General features: G+C 45.4%; 1 protein-coding gene across 1 annotated transcript in view; it reads left to right on the top strand.

Moving 5' to 3' along the window:
* The window catches only part of mxd1 (MAX dimerization protein 1), a 34,712-nt gene extending 28,130 nt beyond the window's left edge, over positions 1-6,582 (top strand). Inside the window, exon 6 of the mRNA XM_078428921.1 lies at positions 576-6,582. Within this exon, the coding sequence (XP_078285047.1) occupies positions 576-766 (191 nt within the window). The 3' untranslated portion in view covers positions 767-6,582. The remainder of the gene's footprint in view (positions 1-575) is intronic.
* The last annotated feature ends 13,628 nt before the right edge of the window (positions 6,583-20,210 follow it).

Here is a 20,210-nt window from a genome sequence, read left to right as displayed (position 1 = left end):
GCAGGTACAGGTTACTGAGCTGGATGATCAGCCATGATCGTATTGAATGGCGGTGCAGGCTCGAAGGGCCGAATGGCCTACTCCAGCACCTATTTTCTATGTTTCTATGTGCCCATTTGTGGTTTTGGGTTGAGCTAATTGGGCTGTAGTTTCCTACTTTTGGTCTCCCTTTTTTTTTAAAAAGGAGTTGCATTGTTATTTTCTAATCTAATTAAATATTTCCTGAATCTGGGGAATTTTGGTAATGTTCCAAAGAAACATACCACTTGGTTGTGGTGAATGACGGTCATGATGCTGTGAAATTGGCCAGGGTTGGGAGATGGGACTACTTCTGGGGGTGTTGCCAGATAATTTCACTGCATACATTAGATGATCATTGCCATGTTAAACCATAAATTTCCTGTAAATTAAAAGACTTTGTAAAAATAAGTAGTGGTGTTGTACAAAGTTAAAAAAACACAGGTTTATTTCAACAATATAAACTTGCAGTTAAATAAACGGAAAGGGAATCTAAAATGATTAACAAAATGCAAAGCGTCTCACTACTTCTGGTGATCTTTTGTTTTTTCCTGCAGAAGAAATCGATGTGGATGTTGAAAGCACTGAGTGTTTGACGAGGGAGCTGGATTGGAACAATAGTGGTGTGAGTGACTCTGACGAGCAGATCAGCGTGAGGAGCAGCGGCAGTGATGAGGGATACTTCAGCACAGGCATCAAGCGAATGAAATTGCTCCCAAACCCTCACAAAACTCTTGCCAGCCTATAAAGGAATCCAGTCCCGTCGGATAGTACTTTCATACGATGAATTACTACTCTGTGGTTGGACTTAGTGTTCTGTAGCACAACATGTCTTTTTCTCTCTTATTCATCATGCTTATTGCCTCCTGGTACTTCAGATTTACCCTGAAGAACCTACCGATCACTTTAAGAAATTAAGGGAGGTTTGGAGAGGGATAGGAGTGCATTTTACTCTGAAGGCACATTGTTGTTTTATGTGTTTGTTCCTGCTCACCTGTTTACACCCCTCAAACTCTCGCATCTCCCTCTCCACCAGCACTATATTTTGCCTCACTTACAATCCTTGGATCAGAAGAGAACAATTTAATAGGCGCTCACGGGCAACTGCATGTTCGCCTGCAAACATATTTGCCCAAGGGCACTGAGTAATAATACAGTCTGTCGCTTATGTACAATCGCATTTTCAAGTTTGTGATCTGAGAGCTTCCTTTGTGTTTTTCACAAATTGAACACAACTCCTTAGAGCAAACATGCGTCCACTTGTATGTGTCTTAATAGTTATATATTCGTAACGGGTAAACGTCAATTTGCTTGGTTTCATTAGATATTCCACCTCCTGGCACCATAATGCCCAATCATTTGGTACTAGATGCACTCCATGTCATCTCATCTGCTTCAGCTAGCACCTGGAGATTATTCTAAAAAGTGGAACTGAAATGAAAACCCTGCCTGAAGATTTGTTTTTAAATATTTAGCCGTCAATTTTGATTTTACTTTTCAGGTAATTTGTTTTTAAAATCGCTGAGCATTCTCACGCAAATGCAAAATGCTGGTGTTGCTGGGAATATGAAGCAGGTACGGTGGCATCTTGGTGACGCAAACGATGGCTGAGAGAGATAAACGTCTCCTTGCTCTCGGCTCATTCTGCCATGAACCCTGGAATATTCCCAGCACCTACAGCATTTTGCATTAGAACTTTTCATGGGTCACCAGTGTTCTAAAATAGATTCAAGTCCAAAACATGAGTCTTGAAAATAATGCTACAGTTAAATTCTATGGTCACTATAAATCTTGTACATTTAAATTTGAAGTTGATTCTCAGACACAATGCTTTGCTTTGTGCCATCTGATGAGTGTGACAGTTTGAGGTCTGTTTTGTTCCTCCAGTATTGTTGTGGGTAGCCATGGTCTAAGTAGCTCATCTTGAATTTTGCTGGTGTCACTTGTCTTTCCATATCGTAAAATAGTTTTAAGGGTGTGGAGTATAAACAGCAGAGGATTGGATGGCTGGAATTGGAACCCATTTGCCTGGGCATTGGCACATTATATGTGTTTCCCAAAACATCTGTGGTAAACTGCAGAGTCCCTGCTTGCTTTTTTAAAGTTTCTGATAAGCAGTCTTGAATCATCAGCCTTGTGCTGACATTTCTTTCAAATACCATCAGCCTTGACCTGTTTCCATCCCTGCCAGCATGCTGGAGAGGCAACAGCAGCCTGTTAGAGCAGTCTGTAGTGCTCTCATTCAGTGAGTTAATGCAGGGCAGCACATGCACTTGATGGTAGCCACAGACTGGTTACTTCAATGGTGTACACACCAAGCACTTCCATTTGTCTTAGAAACTTGGGGCATTCTTGTTTTTCTTTGACACTTTTCATAGCTTGTTTTAATTTACTTATTTGTTATTGTTATATATGTGGATTGGCTTACCTGGTCCACATGTACTATGAAATGCTTGCTCCAACCCGTAATTGTTTAGAAATGTTGTGTATTCTAGATGTTTAGTTCCTCGTTCACACACACGTACCAGTACCTGCAATAAGAAACCTCACCTCAGTGGGGCAACGACCTGTCCGTACATTACTGGATTTGTGTGTTTTTATCTTTTTGCATTCCATAAAATGATCCTGTCCATTGCAGTTCTAGTGTAATTTCTGGCTATTAACCGCAATTGAAAGGCAAAATAAGCTCTAAGTTCAAAAATGAAAATAATTTGGTACAAAGGTTTGGTGTGGTTTTGAAGACACCTTGCCCTTTTTCACACCCAAGACGGGGCAGTGATTTTACTTAGTGGCAGGCCACTTTTACCCTTGTGTTGCTAATGGCAACAGTTCAATCATTAACACTTTGTGACAGTTGCACAAGTACAAATAGGTGTCTCTGACACCACCTGCTCAGAGCAACCAGCAAACATCTGTTACAGCTATGAATTCATGATTCTCTCTTCAGCCTGTATCAGGAAATTACTTTACTGAACAAATATATGTCAGTCCAGGAAGGCAGCTGAACAAAGTGTCTTGACTATAACTCTGTAAACCTAGTTGGATCTCCACAAGAATGCCACCAGTGTTCAGTTCATGCCCTCATGTCTCTGAAGTGTATCTGGTGCTGGATGTGAAGTTTGCCTCGGGCTGGTCGAGGGCTGCACATACAAGGCCAAACTCACTTGGAGAAAGACTGCCTCCAAGAAGTGGTCGTAGATCTACTTAGAGTTGTGGCAAGTACATGGATAGGACAGCTTTAGAGAGTTATGGACCAAGCACAGTCAAGTGGGACTAGGGTAGCTGGGACATTGTTGGCCGGTGTGGGCGAGTTGGGCCGAAGGGCCTGCTTCTACACTGTGTCTATGACTCTACAGTGAAACTGTAGCTGTTTTGAAGCCTGTCTGCTGTTTTAGTGATAGTCCCCCACTCCCTTTTTACAAAAGCTCTTTGCAGTTAGAGAATGCACACCAAAGTTGGTGAGTTACACCTTATTTGTTAGAGCTTGTTCACTTTCCAACACCTGTCCTACCTCTCTCAATCTCTGTCTTCCCCTGATTTTCTCCACCCACCTGCCTTATCCGATCATCACACAAACTAATTTTACCTGCAAAGTGCTTCTTCAATCGAAGAAGGTCCTGACCTGAAACGCCACCTATCCTTTTTCTCCAGAGATGCTGCCTGACCCACTCAGTTACTCTACACTTTGTGCATATCTTTGGTATAAATCAGCATCTTCAGTTCTTTGTTCCTAATTTTACCTGCACTTGTACCTGAAGATGCCAGCACTGATCGTAAGTGTACCATCGTCCCCACAGCTTCATTGTCTTGCTCTGCTTAAAAGGCAACACAAACAGCTCTGTAGCACCAATAGCTTAATGAATTGCACCTTCACGGTTCTACTGCACATGAGTGAGGAGAGTCATGTGGCATACGCAATAACTCAGTGCAGAGGTGTTGGCATCAGTAGAAATGTACATTGGTACTCTCACCTGCATGATGGGTTTAAAATGAATGCTGAGCATTCTACGCATTGTACCAATACGTCACTCTGCTGAGCAGAGAGAACACGTCATGCTTTGTTTAGAAATTCTTATCTTATTTCCAGTTGTACTTCTCGTTGTTCTAGAGTGTGTGATTTCTCATTGTGTGTAGAATGCACCAGCCCTTCTACATTTGCACTAATCTTCCTCACTATCGGTATGCATGGATTTTCTTTTACAAGGAATTGCAACATTTTCTCAATTTTATTGTTAACTAACAAGACAAAATTTAAATGGACGATCAAAAGTGCTTCATTACACAGTTGTTACTGGGCTTATTGGCACTGATGTGCCACCTGACAAGTTCATGCCTAGAGCATTAGTTCAATGTACAGCACCCTCGAACAACTTACACTTGAACTTTGATGCTTTTGCCCTGCAGCCACCACTTCACAAGAGGTGAAAACACATGTTCAAAGACCAAGCATAATCTTTAGTTGTGGGGCAGGGTGCTAACCTCTCTCCTGGTGAGAAGGTCATGCATGAGATGTAACTACAACGATGCAATAAATTTTCAATATATTCTCAACCAAAATGCAGTATAAATAAAGTCGCAGTGTCGGTAAGCCTGTTAATAAATGTGAAATGGAATGATGCCTTGTGCTCCAGATTGTAATTACTAAGTGTCATTGGAGTGTGACTCTTCCCCCTCGCCAAAGTATGATTTCATCTGTTGTACAAATGAGAGGGGGGGGGGGGGTTACAAAGTCTGCCTGCCCTGTTTCTGAATTGAGCACTTTTGAAAATGCAATACAAAACACCATGGGGTATTGTTTGTGAGGAATATCCTGAACATGCACCGTGGAATCATCAAGGTGAAAGTGTGCCTTCTCCTCACGTCTGCACACTGTCCTCCAGATTTAATCTGAGCTTTTGTGTGGGTCAGTCTGTGTCCTTTTACATATAATCTACCAGCTTTTAACACTGACTGTACCTGATAAAGACCTGACTTTTGCTTAGGTAGACTGTAACATGGTTGAGTTACTACCAAATGCTTTCTGCGATTGTGGAGCTTTACCAGAGTAGGATGAGGTCTGCTTTGTTAAAAGTCTTACAGAGTGTAGTTACTGTGCAGTCTGGGGTGCAGCCTTTCATAATCCGGTTCTGGTTTTGGCACTTGTGTTGTAAATGTTATGGTCAGACAGGAGACAGCAGTCCCAGTTGTGGAGCACCTTAAACAGGAGAAACATGCACTTGTGTCCTCATTTACCAGTCATTTTTTCCCCCATTTTAAATTTCCATGTCAGATTGCAATATAGAAACAGCCTCTGTAATCACAACTAGCTGCCTGTGATGATTTCTAATTTGATAATACTCTGCAACTGGGGGTTCAATAATAGTGAGCAGCAGCAGCTCCCCATGGACTTTTATCAATAAAACTTTCAAAATAAGTGGGGCCTTGTTCACGTAACATTTGCAGTTGACATGTGCAGAAGAGTTGGTCCTGTTCCTTCACGTAATTGTAAAACAACCCTTGGTGCTGGATAGTGTTTGTATGGACTCGTGTTCTGCTTTAGCCGAGACGGTGTGCACAAGGCAAACTGGAGAGGAATAGATTAGTGGCTCTGGAAGCATTAACTTCCTCCAGAAACTTCCTGGCACAATTTGCTAGCTTGCTTCTAATGTGTTTATTTCAGATATTTCCATCTATTATATGCCTGACAATTCGGTAAACTATGAATTGTTTTAGCGTTGCCTTTGGTTTGATGTTTCCCCAGTTTTTTCAACATTCTTTAGCTATTCAATGCTGTTCATTTGAAGAATCCTCGTGGTTGTGTGCAGGACGAGTAAAATTAGGATGTGCAAGGCAGATGCTTTCATTTTAAAAGAAGAGTAGATTGACTTAGAATTTTGACATTTCGTATCATTAACCCCCTGAATCGGAAGATTTTCTCCATATCCTGCAGTCTGTTTGATCAAAGGAATTCCTACAGGCCTGGTCCTAACTACAGGTAGCCTACAATAGACTCAAGAAGCTGGAGTAACTCAACGGGTCAGACAGCATCTCTGGAGAACATGGAAAGGTGACATTTCACAGAGTGCTGGAGTAACTCAGTGGGTCAGGCAGCATCTGTCGAGAACATGGATAGGTGACGTTTCACAGAGTGCTGGAGTAACTCAGCGGGTCAGGCAGCATCTGTGGAGAGCATGGATAGGTGATGTTTCAGGTAGTGAGCCTACTTTCCTCACTCTTGGGGCAGCATCCACTCTCAACATTGGCTCTAGCTGAGCCATGTATAGAGAACGATGCCAAACACAAAGTGCTGGGGTCACTCAGCTGTTAGGCACCCACTGGAGGGAGTGAACAGATGACGCTTTGGGTCGGCTGAGGAAGGACACGGGCTTTTCAAAAAAAACCTCTGAAGAAGGGTCCCTGCCAAAAACAACACTTATTCATTCCCTGCACAAATGCTGCCTTGCCCGCTGAGGTATTCCAGCACCTTGTTTTGCACAAGGTTCCAACTTCTGCAGTTCTTTGAATGGATGTCCTTCAGTGACGGCCTCTTTGGCCATCGCTTGATTGGATTAAACCGTCCGCTTGGGGGGGGGGGGGGGGGGGGGGTGTTGATTGTATTAATTTCAATGGGATAATACATTTGTGGGGGAGTCCTCCACCCTAATTAATCTTCCTGATCTCAATGTTGAGCCAGAACAATAAGAACTGAAACTCTGGGGAGAATACAACACTTTCATCTGCACGGTAAAAGATTGTTGTGTTCTGCCTGGGTGAGTGATGGGTGGGGGGGAGGGAGGACACAATTCCTTATTTTACATATGCTGATTATTGTAAATACCTTATCCTCTGTCAAGGCTATATTCCAGGTAGCACATGTGTCTGGCAACTGGATGTTAGACATGTTTCTGTGTATGTATACTTAATGTATTGTTCGACTGTTGTATAAAATTAAAAACACAATTTATTTCATTATTTTATTGTCTCTGTTGTGATCTGTTTGCAGTGATTGCATTCCACACTCAGTACTCAGTAGATGCCTTAGTAAGCAACAAAAAGTAGTTCAATATATAAAAACACAATACAGTGCAAAGACAGAAACATGCCTCCTCCAAATCTCTGGTCATATCAAGGCAGTTTGTAGTTGTGTGTAGTTGGAGGTTGTAGTGTTTAAACGCCTGAAGAAGGGTTTCGACCCAAAACGTCACCCATTCCTTTTGCTCCAGAAATGCTGCCTGTCCCACTGAGTTACTCCAGCTTTTTGTGTCTTTGGGTTTAACAGCCTGATGGTTGTAGGGAAGAAGCTGCAGGTTTCCGATTCCTATACCTTTCTGATGGCAGTAGTGAAGTGAGAGCGTGCCAGGGTGGTGTGGTCCTTGATACTGGCTGCCTTTTTGAGGTAGTGATTGCTGGAGATCACTTTGGTGAGGACCGTGTGTCCACCACGTTTTGTAATCTTCGTTCCTGTGTGCTTTTGAGGAACCTGTCAAATTCAAGCCTTGGGTCTCTGAAAATATCAGGTCTGATTTTTAGTTTGGAGATACAGTGTGGAAACAGGCCCTTCAGCCCACCAGGTCCTCACTGACCAATGATCGCCCTGTTCTATCTACACACCATGGACAATTTACAGATCCCAATTAGCCTACAAACATGCACGGCTTTGGAATGTGGGAGGATGCCGGAGCACCCAGAGAAAACCCACGCGGTCATGGGGAGAACATACAAACTCCGTGCAGACAGCACCCGTAGTCAGGATCGAACCCGGGTCTCTGGCGCTGTGAGGCAGCAGCTCTACCTGCTGCGCCACCCTGACCTTAGCCTACGAAGATATGTATTGCTTGTTTTCTCATTTTAAGGCCTGGTATCTTGGCGGCAGTGAGTGGGGATATGGGGCCTTGATGATTGGCGGCAGTGAGTGGGGATATGGGGCCTTGATGATGATTTGCGGCACTGAGTGGGGATATGGGGCCTTGATGTCTTGGCAGCACTGTGAGTGGGGATATGGGGCCTTGATGATGATTGGCGGCACTGAATGGGGATATGGGGCCTTGATGTCTTGGCAGCACCGTGAGTGGGGATATGGGGCCTTGATGTCTTGGCAGCACCCTGCATGGGGATATGGGGCCTTGATGATGATTGGCGGCACCTGTGGGGATATGGGCCCTTGATGATGTCTTGGCAGTACAGTGAGTGGGGATGGGGCTGGCCCACTACGATTCTGTTGTAGCCACTGCCGCTCCATGCACCTGCTGCAGGCTGACCCCGATCTGCTCGATCTCCCGGCTGCTGCTTCCCCTTCCCACACCACAACCTGCACCCCCTACACCTGCAGCAGGTAAAGGCACGCGAGGTGGTGCAGTGGCTCGGACATTGACCTTCCAACGGATGTTGAGTTGGGGCCATCTTTGAACCATTGGAATACAGGCCTATCTCAGAGGTAAGATCCCATTTGAAATGTACTTCTGCAAAATTGTACGTATGAAATGGACGGGAAATGGTGAGCTGGTGCACAGAATGATGGGCTGGTTATTGAGGAACTGCCTGTTCTTCATTACTTCCTCATCCGTGGTTAACACTTGTTTTCCTGGCCATGCAATGAGAACCTGTGATGGGTTTAAGGCTGCAACAGAAATGCAGCATGACTTCCCGTTGCTGAGTGAGTACCAGGGCAAGTACCTCATTATGGTCCTTGCAGTTATGAAGGCTACAACCCATTGTGCTGCACCTGATATTGTTTTTGTCACAGGGCCAACGTTTAAATCCCTGTGTGTTAGTCAACTGAGCCCTTGCAGTTACACTCACCAAAAGCAGCCAATTGAGTGATTTTTGGATTTGCTTTGCTTCATGTGCCTCGTTGCCACTTTGCTTTGGTAAAGTTTACCTCACTAGCCACAGCCACATCTCGCCCATGAAGTTACCAAACTACTCCAACCTGCCAGTGTCTGGCCCTTTTCCCTCCAAACCATTCCTATCCATCTACCCAAGCAACTCTTTTAATAATTGTACCATCCTCCACCACTTCCTTTGGCAGCTCGTTTCATATGTTCATCACCTCAGTGTGAGAAAGCTGCCTATTGGCCCTGTTGATCAACGTCTGTTCTAAGCTTGGGTCACTTTCTTCAGTATCCACTAGACCACCAATGTACCGTCAAGCACAACCAAATCATTATCAACATTACTGTGAGAGGAAATCTGGGGGCAGTCCAACACAGTGACAGGGAAAAGGTGTAAACTCCACACAGACAGCACCCAAGGGTCAATCTCTGTCCCCTGGCACAGTATGGCAAAGCATGACATGCATCCTACAGTGTTCTGTTCATTGACCTGGTCCCATCAATATCTAACAAGGGCAGGACCTACACAGTAAATGGTAGACCTCTGGGGAGTGTTGTAGAGCAGAGGGATCTAGGAGTACAGGTGCATGGTTCCTTGAAGGTCGAGTCGCAGATAGATAAGGTGGTCAAAAAGGCGTTTGGCACATTGGCCTTCATCAGTCAGAGTATTAAGTATAGTAAGTTGGGAGGTCATGTTGCAGTTGTATAAGACGTTGGTGAGACCAGACCGCATTTAGAATATTGTGTTCAGTTCTGGGCACCATGTTATAGGAAAGGTATTGTCAAGCTTGAAAGGGTTCCGAAAAAAATTACGATGATGTTGCCAGGACTAGAGGGTGTGAGCTATAGGGAGAGGTTGAATAGGCTGGGTCTCTATTCCTTGGAGCGCAGGAGGATGAGGGGTGATCTTAAAATCATGGGAGGAATAGATTGGTGTATGCACAGAGTCTCTCCCCACATCCTCCCTAGGGGAATCGAGGACCAGAGGACATGGGTTCAAAGTGAAGTGGAAAAGATTTAATAGGAATCCAAGGGGTAACTTTTTCACACAAAGGGTGGTGAGTGTATGGAACAAGCTGCCAGAGGAGATAGTCGAGGCAGGGACTATCCCAATGTTTAAGAAACAGTTTGACAGGTACATGGATAGGACAGGTTTGGAGGTATATGGACAAAGCACAGGCAGGTGGAGCTAGTGTAGATGGGACATGTTGGCCGGTCTGGGTAAGTTGGGCTGAAGGGCCTGTTTCCACACTGTATCACTCTATGACTCTATTATGCTGCCACAAGACCAGCACTTGAATTTTTGCATAATAATCCTATGCAATACCTTATCAAAGGCCTTCTGAAAATCTAAATACGCCACACTAAATGGGTCCCATACCTATTCTTATTCCTGTATTTGTCAAACATGATTTTTCTTTTCATAAATCCACGTTGGCTCTGTCCAGTCCTACTATTAATTTCTAGGTGCACTGTTACCACTTGACAGATTCTCGCTAGCTGCTTGCTTTCCTGCCCACGTCACGAAGTGCAGGAGGTGGGTTTATTGATACATAGATTATCCATGCAGTAGGTGGGTGAGGGCGAGCTGATGGAATGCGCAAGGTAAAATGGAATTGGCGTAGATAGAGTGGATGTGGAGAGGATGTTTCCACTAGTGGGAGAGTCTAGGATCAGAGGGCACGGCCTTGGAATAAAAGAATGTACCTTTAGAAGGGAGATGAGAGGAATTTCTTTAGCCAGAGGGTGGTGAATCTGTGGAATTCATTGCCACAGACAGCAGTGGAGGCCAGGTCAGTGGGTATTGAGGAGATTGACAGGTTCTTGATCAGTATGGGTGTCAGGGGTTACGAGGAGAAGGCAGGAGAATGGGGTTGAGGGGGAAAGATAGATCAGCCATGATCGAATGGAGAAGGTTTGATGGGCCAAATTGCCTTTCTGCTCCTACATCTTCTGGTTTTATGGTCTTCTAGATGGTCAGCATGGGGATTATAGTCTAAATAGCCTGTGCCCATGATATGTAAATCTATCACCTCTGTCAAAACAGGTTCTCAGAGTTGGCCTTTGCATCCCTCTCATTTTGCCAGTATTATTTTTGCTAATGTTGATTTATTTTGGCTTCACATTCTCTTTAAACATGTTTTCAAACTGGGAATCCCTTTGGCTCTTTTCACAGAAGATAACCCAATATTGTTTAATCTTTGGGCTAGTTCTTCCCCGGTATCATTTCTCCTGCCTCTGCCTCAGGCCCACATGAAGCTGCTCCAAACACAGGAACTCACACTGGATGACATTCATTAGAACTTATGTTTCATCAAATTTATATTGCCAGATTCTTTGTCTTTTTGCAAAATCATTTATCATTTATATGGAATATCTTGGATAACCTAAGAGCTCCCCAAAATTTCCCAGTCACTGGAGTACTTTTGAAATCCAGTTTCCATGGTGAAGGTCAGCCAAACTCTGTGAAATAGCAGTGCAATAATGGTCAGACCGACAGATTGATTGAAAGATACAGCATGGAAACAGGCCCTTCAGCCCACCAAGTCCACGCCGACCACTGACCACCCGTTCACAGTAGTTCTATGTTACCCCACTTCCGCATCCAATCCCTACACACTACGGACAATTTACAGAGGGCCAATTAACCTACAAATGCACACGTCTTTGGAATGTAAGAGGAAACCTAAGCACCTGGAGGAAACCCACGCAGTCAAGGGAGAGCGTGCAAACTCCACACGAAGCACCCGGAGGAAACCCACGTGGTCAGGATGGAACTCTGGTCTCTGACGCTGTGAGGCAGCAGTTCTACCCGCTGACTGGTTGATGGATAAATACCGACCAGACCAATGGGACCTGACCCACTCCATGAAATAATTCCTATTTCATCTGTTTGAAAGAGCAGATGTACCTCAGTACATCATCTCGCTCCATAGACAAGGGCTTCAACAGTGCAGTTAGGACCAAATCCTGAGATATCATGAACCAGCACTCCCTCATTATTTTCCTCCTCTATGAAGCTGGCAATTCTTTGTTTGACATCATCTCGCGTGTAAGTTTACCAGGAATTACCGGGTGGAAACCCTAGTTTGCATCATAGAAACATAGAAAATAGGTGCAGGAGGAGGCCATTCGGCCCTTTGAGCCAGCAGCGCCATTCATTGTGATCATAGCTGATCGTCCACAATCAATAACCCGTGCCTGCCTTCTCCCCATATCCCTTGATCTCCCTCCATTCCTCGAACTGTAGCCTGGCCTGTCGTGACAGAGATTAATTTCAGTCTAAGCATTAGTCACTCGACAAGCAGTAAATCCCGCTGTAATTAAGTGAAGGTTTTGTGCTGATAAAGGCTCGTGACATTCCTAAATGACTGAAGTCACTCAGGGTTGGGTCACGATTAACACGCACCTCTGTAACTCCCAACCTTGGAGCAGTCTGTCTCTCTGACGAAGCTTCTCTCCAATGTTGCATGTGCTGTCTTATTTCCCACAAGACCACCACTGTTCAAAGATACCTTCATACGCGTTGGGTGCACTTTGTATACAGGCTGCCTCATTGTCCACTCTCAGCCAGCTTGTTCATTTATATATAAACATACTCTAAATAGGTTTTTATTTTTGTGACCTAAATATTACAAAAATGAAAACCTATTTAGAGTATATTTATTATTATTTTCACGTGTACCGAGGTACAGCGAAAAGCTTTGTTTTGCATGCTATCCAAACAGATCAGATATACTATACATAAATACAATAAAGTCAAACTCAAGTACAACAGGTAGAGCAAAGGGAAGATACAGAGTGCAGAATATAGTTCTCAGCATTGTAGCGCATCAGTTCCACAGACAAAGTCCAATGTCCACAATGGGGTAGAGGTGAATCGGACAGTGCCTTAGCTTATGGAAGCACCATTCAGAAGTCTGATAACAGAGGGGAAGAAGCCGTTCCTGAGTCTGGTGGTGCGCGCCTTCAAGCTTCTGCACCTTCTGCCAGTTGGGAGCGGGGAGAAGAAGGAATGGGACATGGTTTTGATTAAGTTGGAGCTGTTCACAATGGTGGGAAGTGTGGTGTGTGATGGACTGGGCTACACCTACAATGGTGGGAAGGGTGGTGTGTGTGATGGACTGGGCTACATCTACAATGGTGGGGAGTGTGTGTGTGTGTGTGTGTGATGGACTGGGCTACATCTACAATGGTGGGGAGTGTGATGTGTGATGGACTGGGCTACATCTACAATGGTGGGGAGTGTGATGTGTGATGGACTGGGCTACATCTATAACTCTCTCAATTTCCTGCGGTCTTGGGCAGAGCTGTTCCCAAACCAATCTGTGATGCAACTCTACAGTAAGCTTTCTATGGTGTATCTGTAGAAATGTTTAATAGTCACTGGTAATGTGCCGAATCTCCCCAGTCTCCTGAGGAAATAGAGGCATTGGTGTCTTCTTGCCTGTTGGTCCACAACAGGTCGTTGGCAACATTAACACCAAGGGACATCATGAAGTGAGAAGGTCGTCGTAGATTTGTTACTGGAACAAGAGACAAGGTAAAGACTGAAAACAGTAATATAGGTTTATTGAAAATCCCCCCCAAATCTGCAAACACTGGAAGATTCTAATGATAAACCTTGGACTTGAAACTTTGTCAATAGACAATAGACAATAGACAATAGGTGCAGGAGTAGGCCATTCAGCCCTTCGAGCCAGCACCGCCATTCAATGCGATCATGGCTGATCACTCTCAATCAGTACCCTGTTCCTGCCTTCTCCCCATACCCCCTCACTCCGCTATCCTTAAGAGCTCTATCCAGCTCTCTCTTGAAAGCATCCAACGAACTGGCCTCCACTGCCTTCTGAGGCAGAGAATTCCACACCTTCACCACCCTCTGACTGAAAAAGTTCTTCCTCATCTCCGTTCTAAATGGCCTACCCCTTATTCTCAAACTGTGGCCCCTTGTTCTGGACTCCCCCAACATTGGGAACATGTTATCTGCCTCTAATGTGTCCAATCCCCTAATTATCTTATATGTTTCAATAAGATCCCCCCTCATCCTTCTAAATTCCAGTGTATACAAGCCCAATCGCTCCAGCCTTTCAACATACGACAGTCCCGCCATTCCGGGAATTAACCTAGTGAACCTACGCTGCACGCCCTCCATAGCAAGAATATCCTTCCTCAAATTTGGAGACCAAAACTGCACACAGTACTCCAGGTGCGGTCTCACCAGGGCCCGGTACAACTGTAGAAGGACCTCTTTGCTCCTATACTCAACTCCTCTTGTTACGAAGGCCAACATTCCATTGGCTTTCTTCACTGCCTGCTGAACCTGCACGCTTCCTTTCATTGACTGATGCACTAGGACACCCAGATCTCGTTGAACTCCCCCTCCTCCTAACTTGACACCATTCAGATAATAATCTGCCTTTCTATTCTTACTTCCAAAGTGAATAACCTCACACTTACCTACATTAAACTGCATCTGCCATGTATCCGCCCACTCACACAACCTGTCCAAGTCACCCTGCAGCCTTATTGCATCTTCCTCACAATTCACACTACCCCCCAACTTAGTATCATCTGCAAATTTGCTAATGGTACTTTTAATCCCTTCGTCTAAGTCATTAATGTATATCGTAAATAGCTGGGGTCCCAGCACCGAACCTTGCGGTACCCCACTGGTCACTGCCTGCCATTCCGAAAGGGACCCATTTATCCCCACTCTTTGCTTTCTGTCTGTCAACCAATTTTCTATCCATGTCAGTACCCTACCCCCAATACCATGTGCCCTAATTTTGCCCACTAATCTCCTATGTGGGACCTTGTCGAAGGCTTTCTGAAAGTCGAGGTACACCACATCCACTGACTCTCCCTTGTCAATTTTCCTAGTTACATCCTCAAAAAATTCCAGTAGATTTGTCAAGCATGATTTCCCCTTCGTAAATCCATGCTGACTCGGAATGATCCCGTTACTGCTATCCAAATGCTCAGCAATTTCGTCTTTTATAATTGACTCCAGCATCTTCCCCACCACTGATGTCAGACTAACTGGTCTATAATTCCCCGTTTTCTCTCTCCCTCCTTTCTTAAAAAGTGGGATAACATTTGCTATCCTCCAATCCACAGGAACTGATCCTGAATCTATAGAACATTGAAAAATGATCTCCAATGCTTCCACTATTTCTAGAGCCACCTCCTTAAGTACTCTGGGATGCAGACCATCAGGCCCTGGGGATTTATCAGCCTTCAGTCCCATCAGTCTACCCAAAACCATTTCCTGCCTAATGTGGATTTCCTTCAGTTCCTCCATCACCCTAGGTTCTCCGGCCCCTAGAACATTTGGGAGATTGTGTGTATCTTCCTCAGTGAAGACAGATCCAAAGTAACGGTTTAACTCGTCTGCCATTTCTTTGTTCCCCATAATAAATTCCCCTGCTTCTGTCTTCAAGGGACCCACATTTGCCTTGACTATTTTTTTCCTCTTCACGTACCTAAAAAAACTTTTGCTATCCTCCTTTATATTATTGGCTAGTTTACCCTCGTACCTCATCTTTTCTCCCCGTATTGCCTTTTTAGTTAACTTTTGTTGCTCTTTAAAAGAGTCCCAATCCTCTGTCTTCCCACTCTTCTTTGCTATGTTATACTTCCTCTCCTTAATTTTTATGCTGTCCCTGACTTCCCTCGTCAGCCACAGGTGTCTCTTACTCCCCTTAGAGTCTTTCCACCTCTTTGGAATAAATTGATCCTGCAACCTCTGCATTATTCCCAGGAATACCTGCCATTGCTGTTCTACCGTCTTCCCTGCTAGGGCCTCCTTCCAATCAATTTTGGCCAGCTCCTGCCTCATGCCTCTGTAATCCCCTTTGCTATACTGTAATACCGACACTTCCGATTTTCCCTTCTGCCTTTCCATTTGCAGAGTAAAACTTATCATGTTGTGATCACTGCCTCCTAATGGCTCTTTTACCTCTAGTCCCCTTATCAGATCAGGATCATTACACAACACTAAATCCAGAATTGCCTTCTCCCTGGTAGGCTCCAGTACAAGCTGTTCTAAGAATCCATCTCGAAGGCACTCTACAAACTCTCTTTCCTGGGGTCCATTTCCAACCTGATTTTCCCAGTCTACCTGCATGTTGAAATCTCCCATAACCACCGTAGCATTACATTTTTGACACGCCAATTTTATCTCCTGATTCAACTTGCACCCTATGTCGAGGCTACTGTTTGGGGGCCTATAGATAACTCCCATTAGGGTCTTTTTACCCTTACAATTTCTCATTTCTATCCATACTGATTCAACATCTCCTGATTCTATGTCACCCCTTGCAAGGGAATGAATATCATTCCTTACCATCAGAGCAACCCCACCCCCTCTGCCCACCTGTCTGTCTTTTCTATACGTTGTGTACCCCTGAATATTCAGTTCCCAGCCCTGGTCCTCTTGTAGCCATGTCTCAGTGATCCCTACAACATCATACTTGCCCATGACTAACTGAGCCTCAAGCTCATCCACTTTATTTTTTATACTACGCGCATTTAAGTACAACACTTTAACTTCTGTATTTACCTCCTCTCTCACATCGTTCACAATTGGCCCTGCCCTTAATTTCTTTTCCGCTCTAGAACTTCTGTTCCCATTCTTCCGAGAGTCTTTTGCAATATCTCCTGTATTCCCTTTGACCTCATCTTCATATTCACAATTTGTTAACCCCTCCCCCCCACTACTTAGTTTAAAGCCACAGGTGTCACACTAGCAAACCTGCCTGCCAGAATGTTTGTCCCCCTGCTGTTAAGATGCAACCCGTCCCTTTTGTACAAGTCACCCCTAGCCCAGAAGAGATCCCAGTGGTCCAGAAATCTAAATCCCTGCTCTCTGCACCAGCCCCTCAGCCATAAATTCATACCCTCTATCTCTCTGTTCCTGGCCTCACCAGTCAGGCTCCATAGATGCTGCCTGACTTGCTGATCTTTTCCAGTCAATAAATCTGTACCAAAAAAATAATTTTATTGACTGTTTTAGGCTGTTACTATTGTCCTATTTAATTAAACAGGACCATACTTCAATAATGCCTCAGCAGTCTAGGGATCAAGTCAGATGTGCAGGATATGCAACAGCTCAGGTTAAAGGCACTGAATGTTTCAAACAGCCTGCTCTGACATGTCTATGACATGTGTACAAGTGTACTCGACCCCAACAAGCCTTCAGCATTAGTTAGACATCTGGGACTGCACGACCAAATGCAGGAAGCAAGTTGGTTCCATCAATATTTCTCAATTAATATTCACGGCCACCTGTGTTTGATGGTGTTGTTAGAAGAGCATCAATAAAGACATTTCTTTCTTTTTCAAATGAAAAATCCAGAGGCAAGTGGGAAGAGCGATATTTGCCAAGATTCAAGGAACGACAGATGCTGGAATTTGCAAATGTCACACTTGCAGGAACTACTTGTCCACATGTTCAAGGAGTGTTTAGTGGTAGTTTATTGTCACATGTACCAAGGTTTTTGCTTATAGTTCAGCAAACAGGTATTACTGTGCATGAGCACATCTTAGATATAGTACCAGTACATAGAAAGAGTACACTGAGGTTGTGCAGGTGTGGGGCCATTGTAATCCAGGGTTTGGCTCTCGGGTGGACCGGACCGGACCAGTCACTGAGGTGTATGCTCCGTGTACGTGTGTGAGTGCACCCGTGTGCTTGTGTCCAACGTGTTTGTGTCCACATGTGTGTGTTCACACGAGTGTGTTTGCACGCGCGTGTATGGATGCGTATGTGCGCGCGCGTGTGCATGCATATGTGTGCATGCATATGTGTGCATGCATGTGTGTGTGTACGTGTGTGTGTATGTGTGTGTGTACGTGTGTGAGTGCATGTGTGTACGTAAGTGAGTGCGTGTGTACATGCGTACGTGTGCATGTGTGTGCGCACGTGCATACGTGCGTGTGTAAGTGCATGTGTGTGCGCGTGTGTCTACAGGGATGTTAGCTATACACCGCTGTAGTTTTGTTTTCCATTAAATGACAGCCTGTCGTGCCTGAGTCATGGTGCAGGCATTGCGTTGATCATCAGAAGCTGTGGTTTCAATGAGACACGTAACGATGGTACAATGAAATGTTTACAGCGTAAAACCTTTTGACTCATGAGGTTTATGGTTCTTGAATGGGGTGGAGAATGTGTTATTGGTTCTGAACCACGGGAGGCAAGCTGGGGAAGGGGTCAGGGAAATGTTTCTGTGTGGCTGCCGGTAGTTTTGGAACGCCTTGCAAGAGTCCTGGTGAATGGTGAGGCCCATTTGGTGAAAGTGGACACTGAAGCCCAAGGGTGGAGGGAGAGAATGACCAGACTGTGGACGCCCAAGCCCTGGGTTTGAATCTTCCTCATGCCCTCTTCAAACACACGAGTTGGATGGATCTACCTAAGCTTAACTCCTTCAGCCCCCTGAGTCATGCCAGCCCGCAACCACCCACTGGCACTCCTGCGTTAATTCCCTAGGCGGGTCTGGGGTGGAGCCGATACTTCCTCTTGGAAGCCCAATCCAAGAACGCAAGGTGGACACAAAATACTGGAGTAACAGAGGGACGGGCAGTATCTCTGGAGAGAAGGAATGGGTGATGTTTCAGGTCAGTGGTGTGGGCAATCAGGTTGGCTCAATCTCTGGAGAGCTTACGATGGATTACCCACCGCACCTTCCAGTGAACGGTTCACCACAGAACATGGGACAGTACAGCACAGGCCCACAACAAACGCTGGACATGATGCCAAGATCATCACCTGTCTAACTGCACATAACCCATATTGTGTGTGTGTATATATATATATATAGCCGCCACCCTGGTGTGTTCCAGGCAATCTCCACCTTCTGTGAAGAACTTGCCCACACACCTCCATGAAACTCTTCCCCTCTCTCCCTTCCCTGTCATGGATGGCAGGGGCTCTGGGGAGTGTTGTAGAGCCCCTGTCATGGATGGCAGGGGCTCTGGGGAGTGTTGTAGAGCAGACGCATCTATGAGTGCAGGTACATAGCTCCCTGAAAGTGCTATCTCAAGAAGGATTTCGGCACATTGGCCTTCATCAGTCAGAGTGTTGAATAAACAGTAGATGTTGGGAGGTTGTGCTATGGTTGTACAAGACATTGCTGAGGCCACATTTAGAGTATTGTGTTCAGCTTTGGTCTCCCTGTATTCAGAAAGATGTTAATGGGGTTGCCCCCAATATTCCAAATGTGTATTTATTTTACAGGTATAATATAAGGTATATGTTTAAATGCAAGTTGTGGCTTGCTATTTTATTGTAGAGCAGCTTACACCTTGTGCTTGTGGATTAGTTTGTTCGCTGGTGTCACCTGTAGCTGCTCCTCAGTCCCGTCAGATGTGGAAAGAATTTAGTTTCCAGCACAGTGACCCAAATATCAGTAATGATGTCCTCACCGACAGACCATTGCCCAATCCCCTGTTACCCAACGTTACCCAACGGGCCCGTTGTGACAAGCAGCAGCAACAGGAAAGAGTTTGTGTATTGTGAGTATAAGAAAATAACTGCAGATGCTGGTACAAATTGAAGGTATTTATTCACAAAATGCTGGAGTAACTCAGCAGGTCAGGCAGCATCTCAGGAGAGAAGGAATGGGTGACGTTTCGGGTCGAGACCTTCTTATTATGAGGGCGCATTGATTACAGTCTGCAGCCTGAGAACACTGGCTACCACGGCTGCATAACCACGCACAGGATACGCGTCAGTCTGGCCGCTTAGATATCTGCTGACTCACGGAGTTTGCCTCTCTCCACCCCCCCCCCCCCCCGCTTCATTCATCCCCTCCCTTCGTTCCCCCCCCTTTCGTTTCCTCCCCCCCCTCCCCCCAGACCACAGGCCTGTCTCACTGAGGCTCGAGATTTCCCAAAAGCCCCACAGGTGGTCAAGAATGTTTACTGTCAAAAGTCCCGAACCAGAACAATGAAATTCTGAACAGCTGCAGCACAGCGGTATAAACATGATGCTCTGTGCACTCCACAGTGAACAGCAGAATAGTTCAGTGAACATGTAGTGGCTGGAGGTTCTTGTTGTGGTGGGAGTTTACATGTGCCATCACCCTGGACATTGGTGCCACTGGTCAGTGGGCATTGGTGCCACTGGTCAGTGGGCATTGGTGCCACTGGTCAGTGGGCATTGTGGGGTGTATGTGCCACACACCTCCTTCTCCCCCCAGCCCACACCTGCTGCTTTCCAGTGGGTAAATGCCAGCCAGGGTCCTACACTGACCCCTACACCGACCCCTACACTGACCCCCACACCGACTCCTACGACCCCATAATGACCCCCACACCGACCCCAACACTGACCCCCACACTGACCCCTATGACCCCCACACTGACCCCACACTGACCCCT

This window comes from Rhinoraja longicauda, chromosome 36 (assembly GCF_053455715.1).
Source record: "Rhinoraja longicauda isolate Sanriku21f chromosome 36, sRhiLon1.1, whole genome shotgun sequence".
NCBI classification, from domain to species: domain Eukaryota; kingdom Metazoa; phylum Chordata; class Chondrichthyes; order Rajiformes; family Arhynchobatidae; genus Rhinoraja; species Rhinoraja longicauda.
The sequence above is the reverse complement of the archived record's forward strand: the minus strand, read 5'-3'. Positions and strand labels throughout refer to the sequence as shown.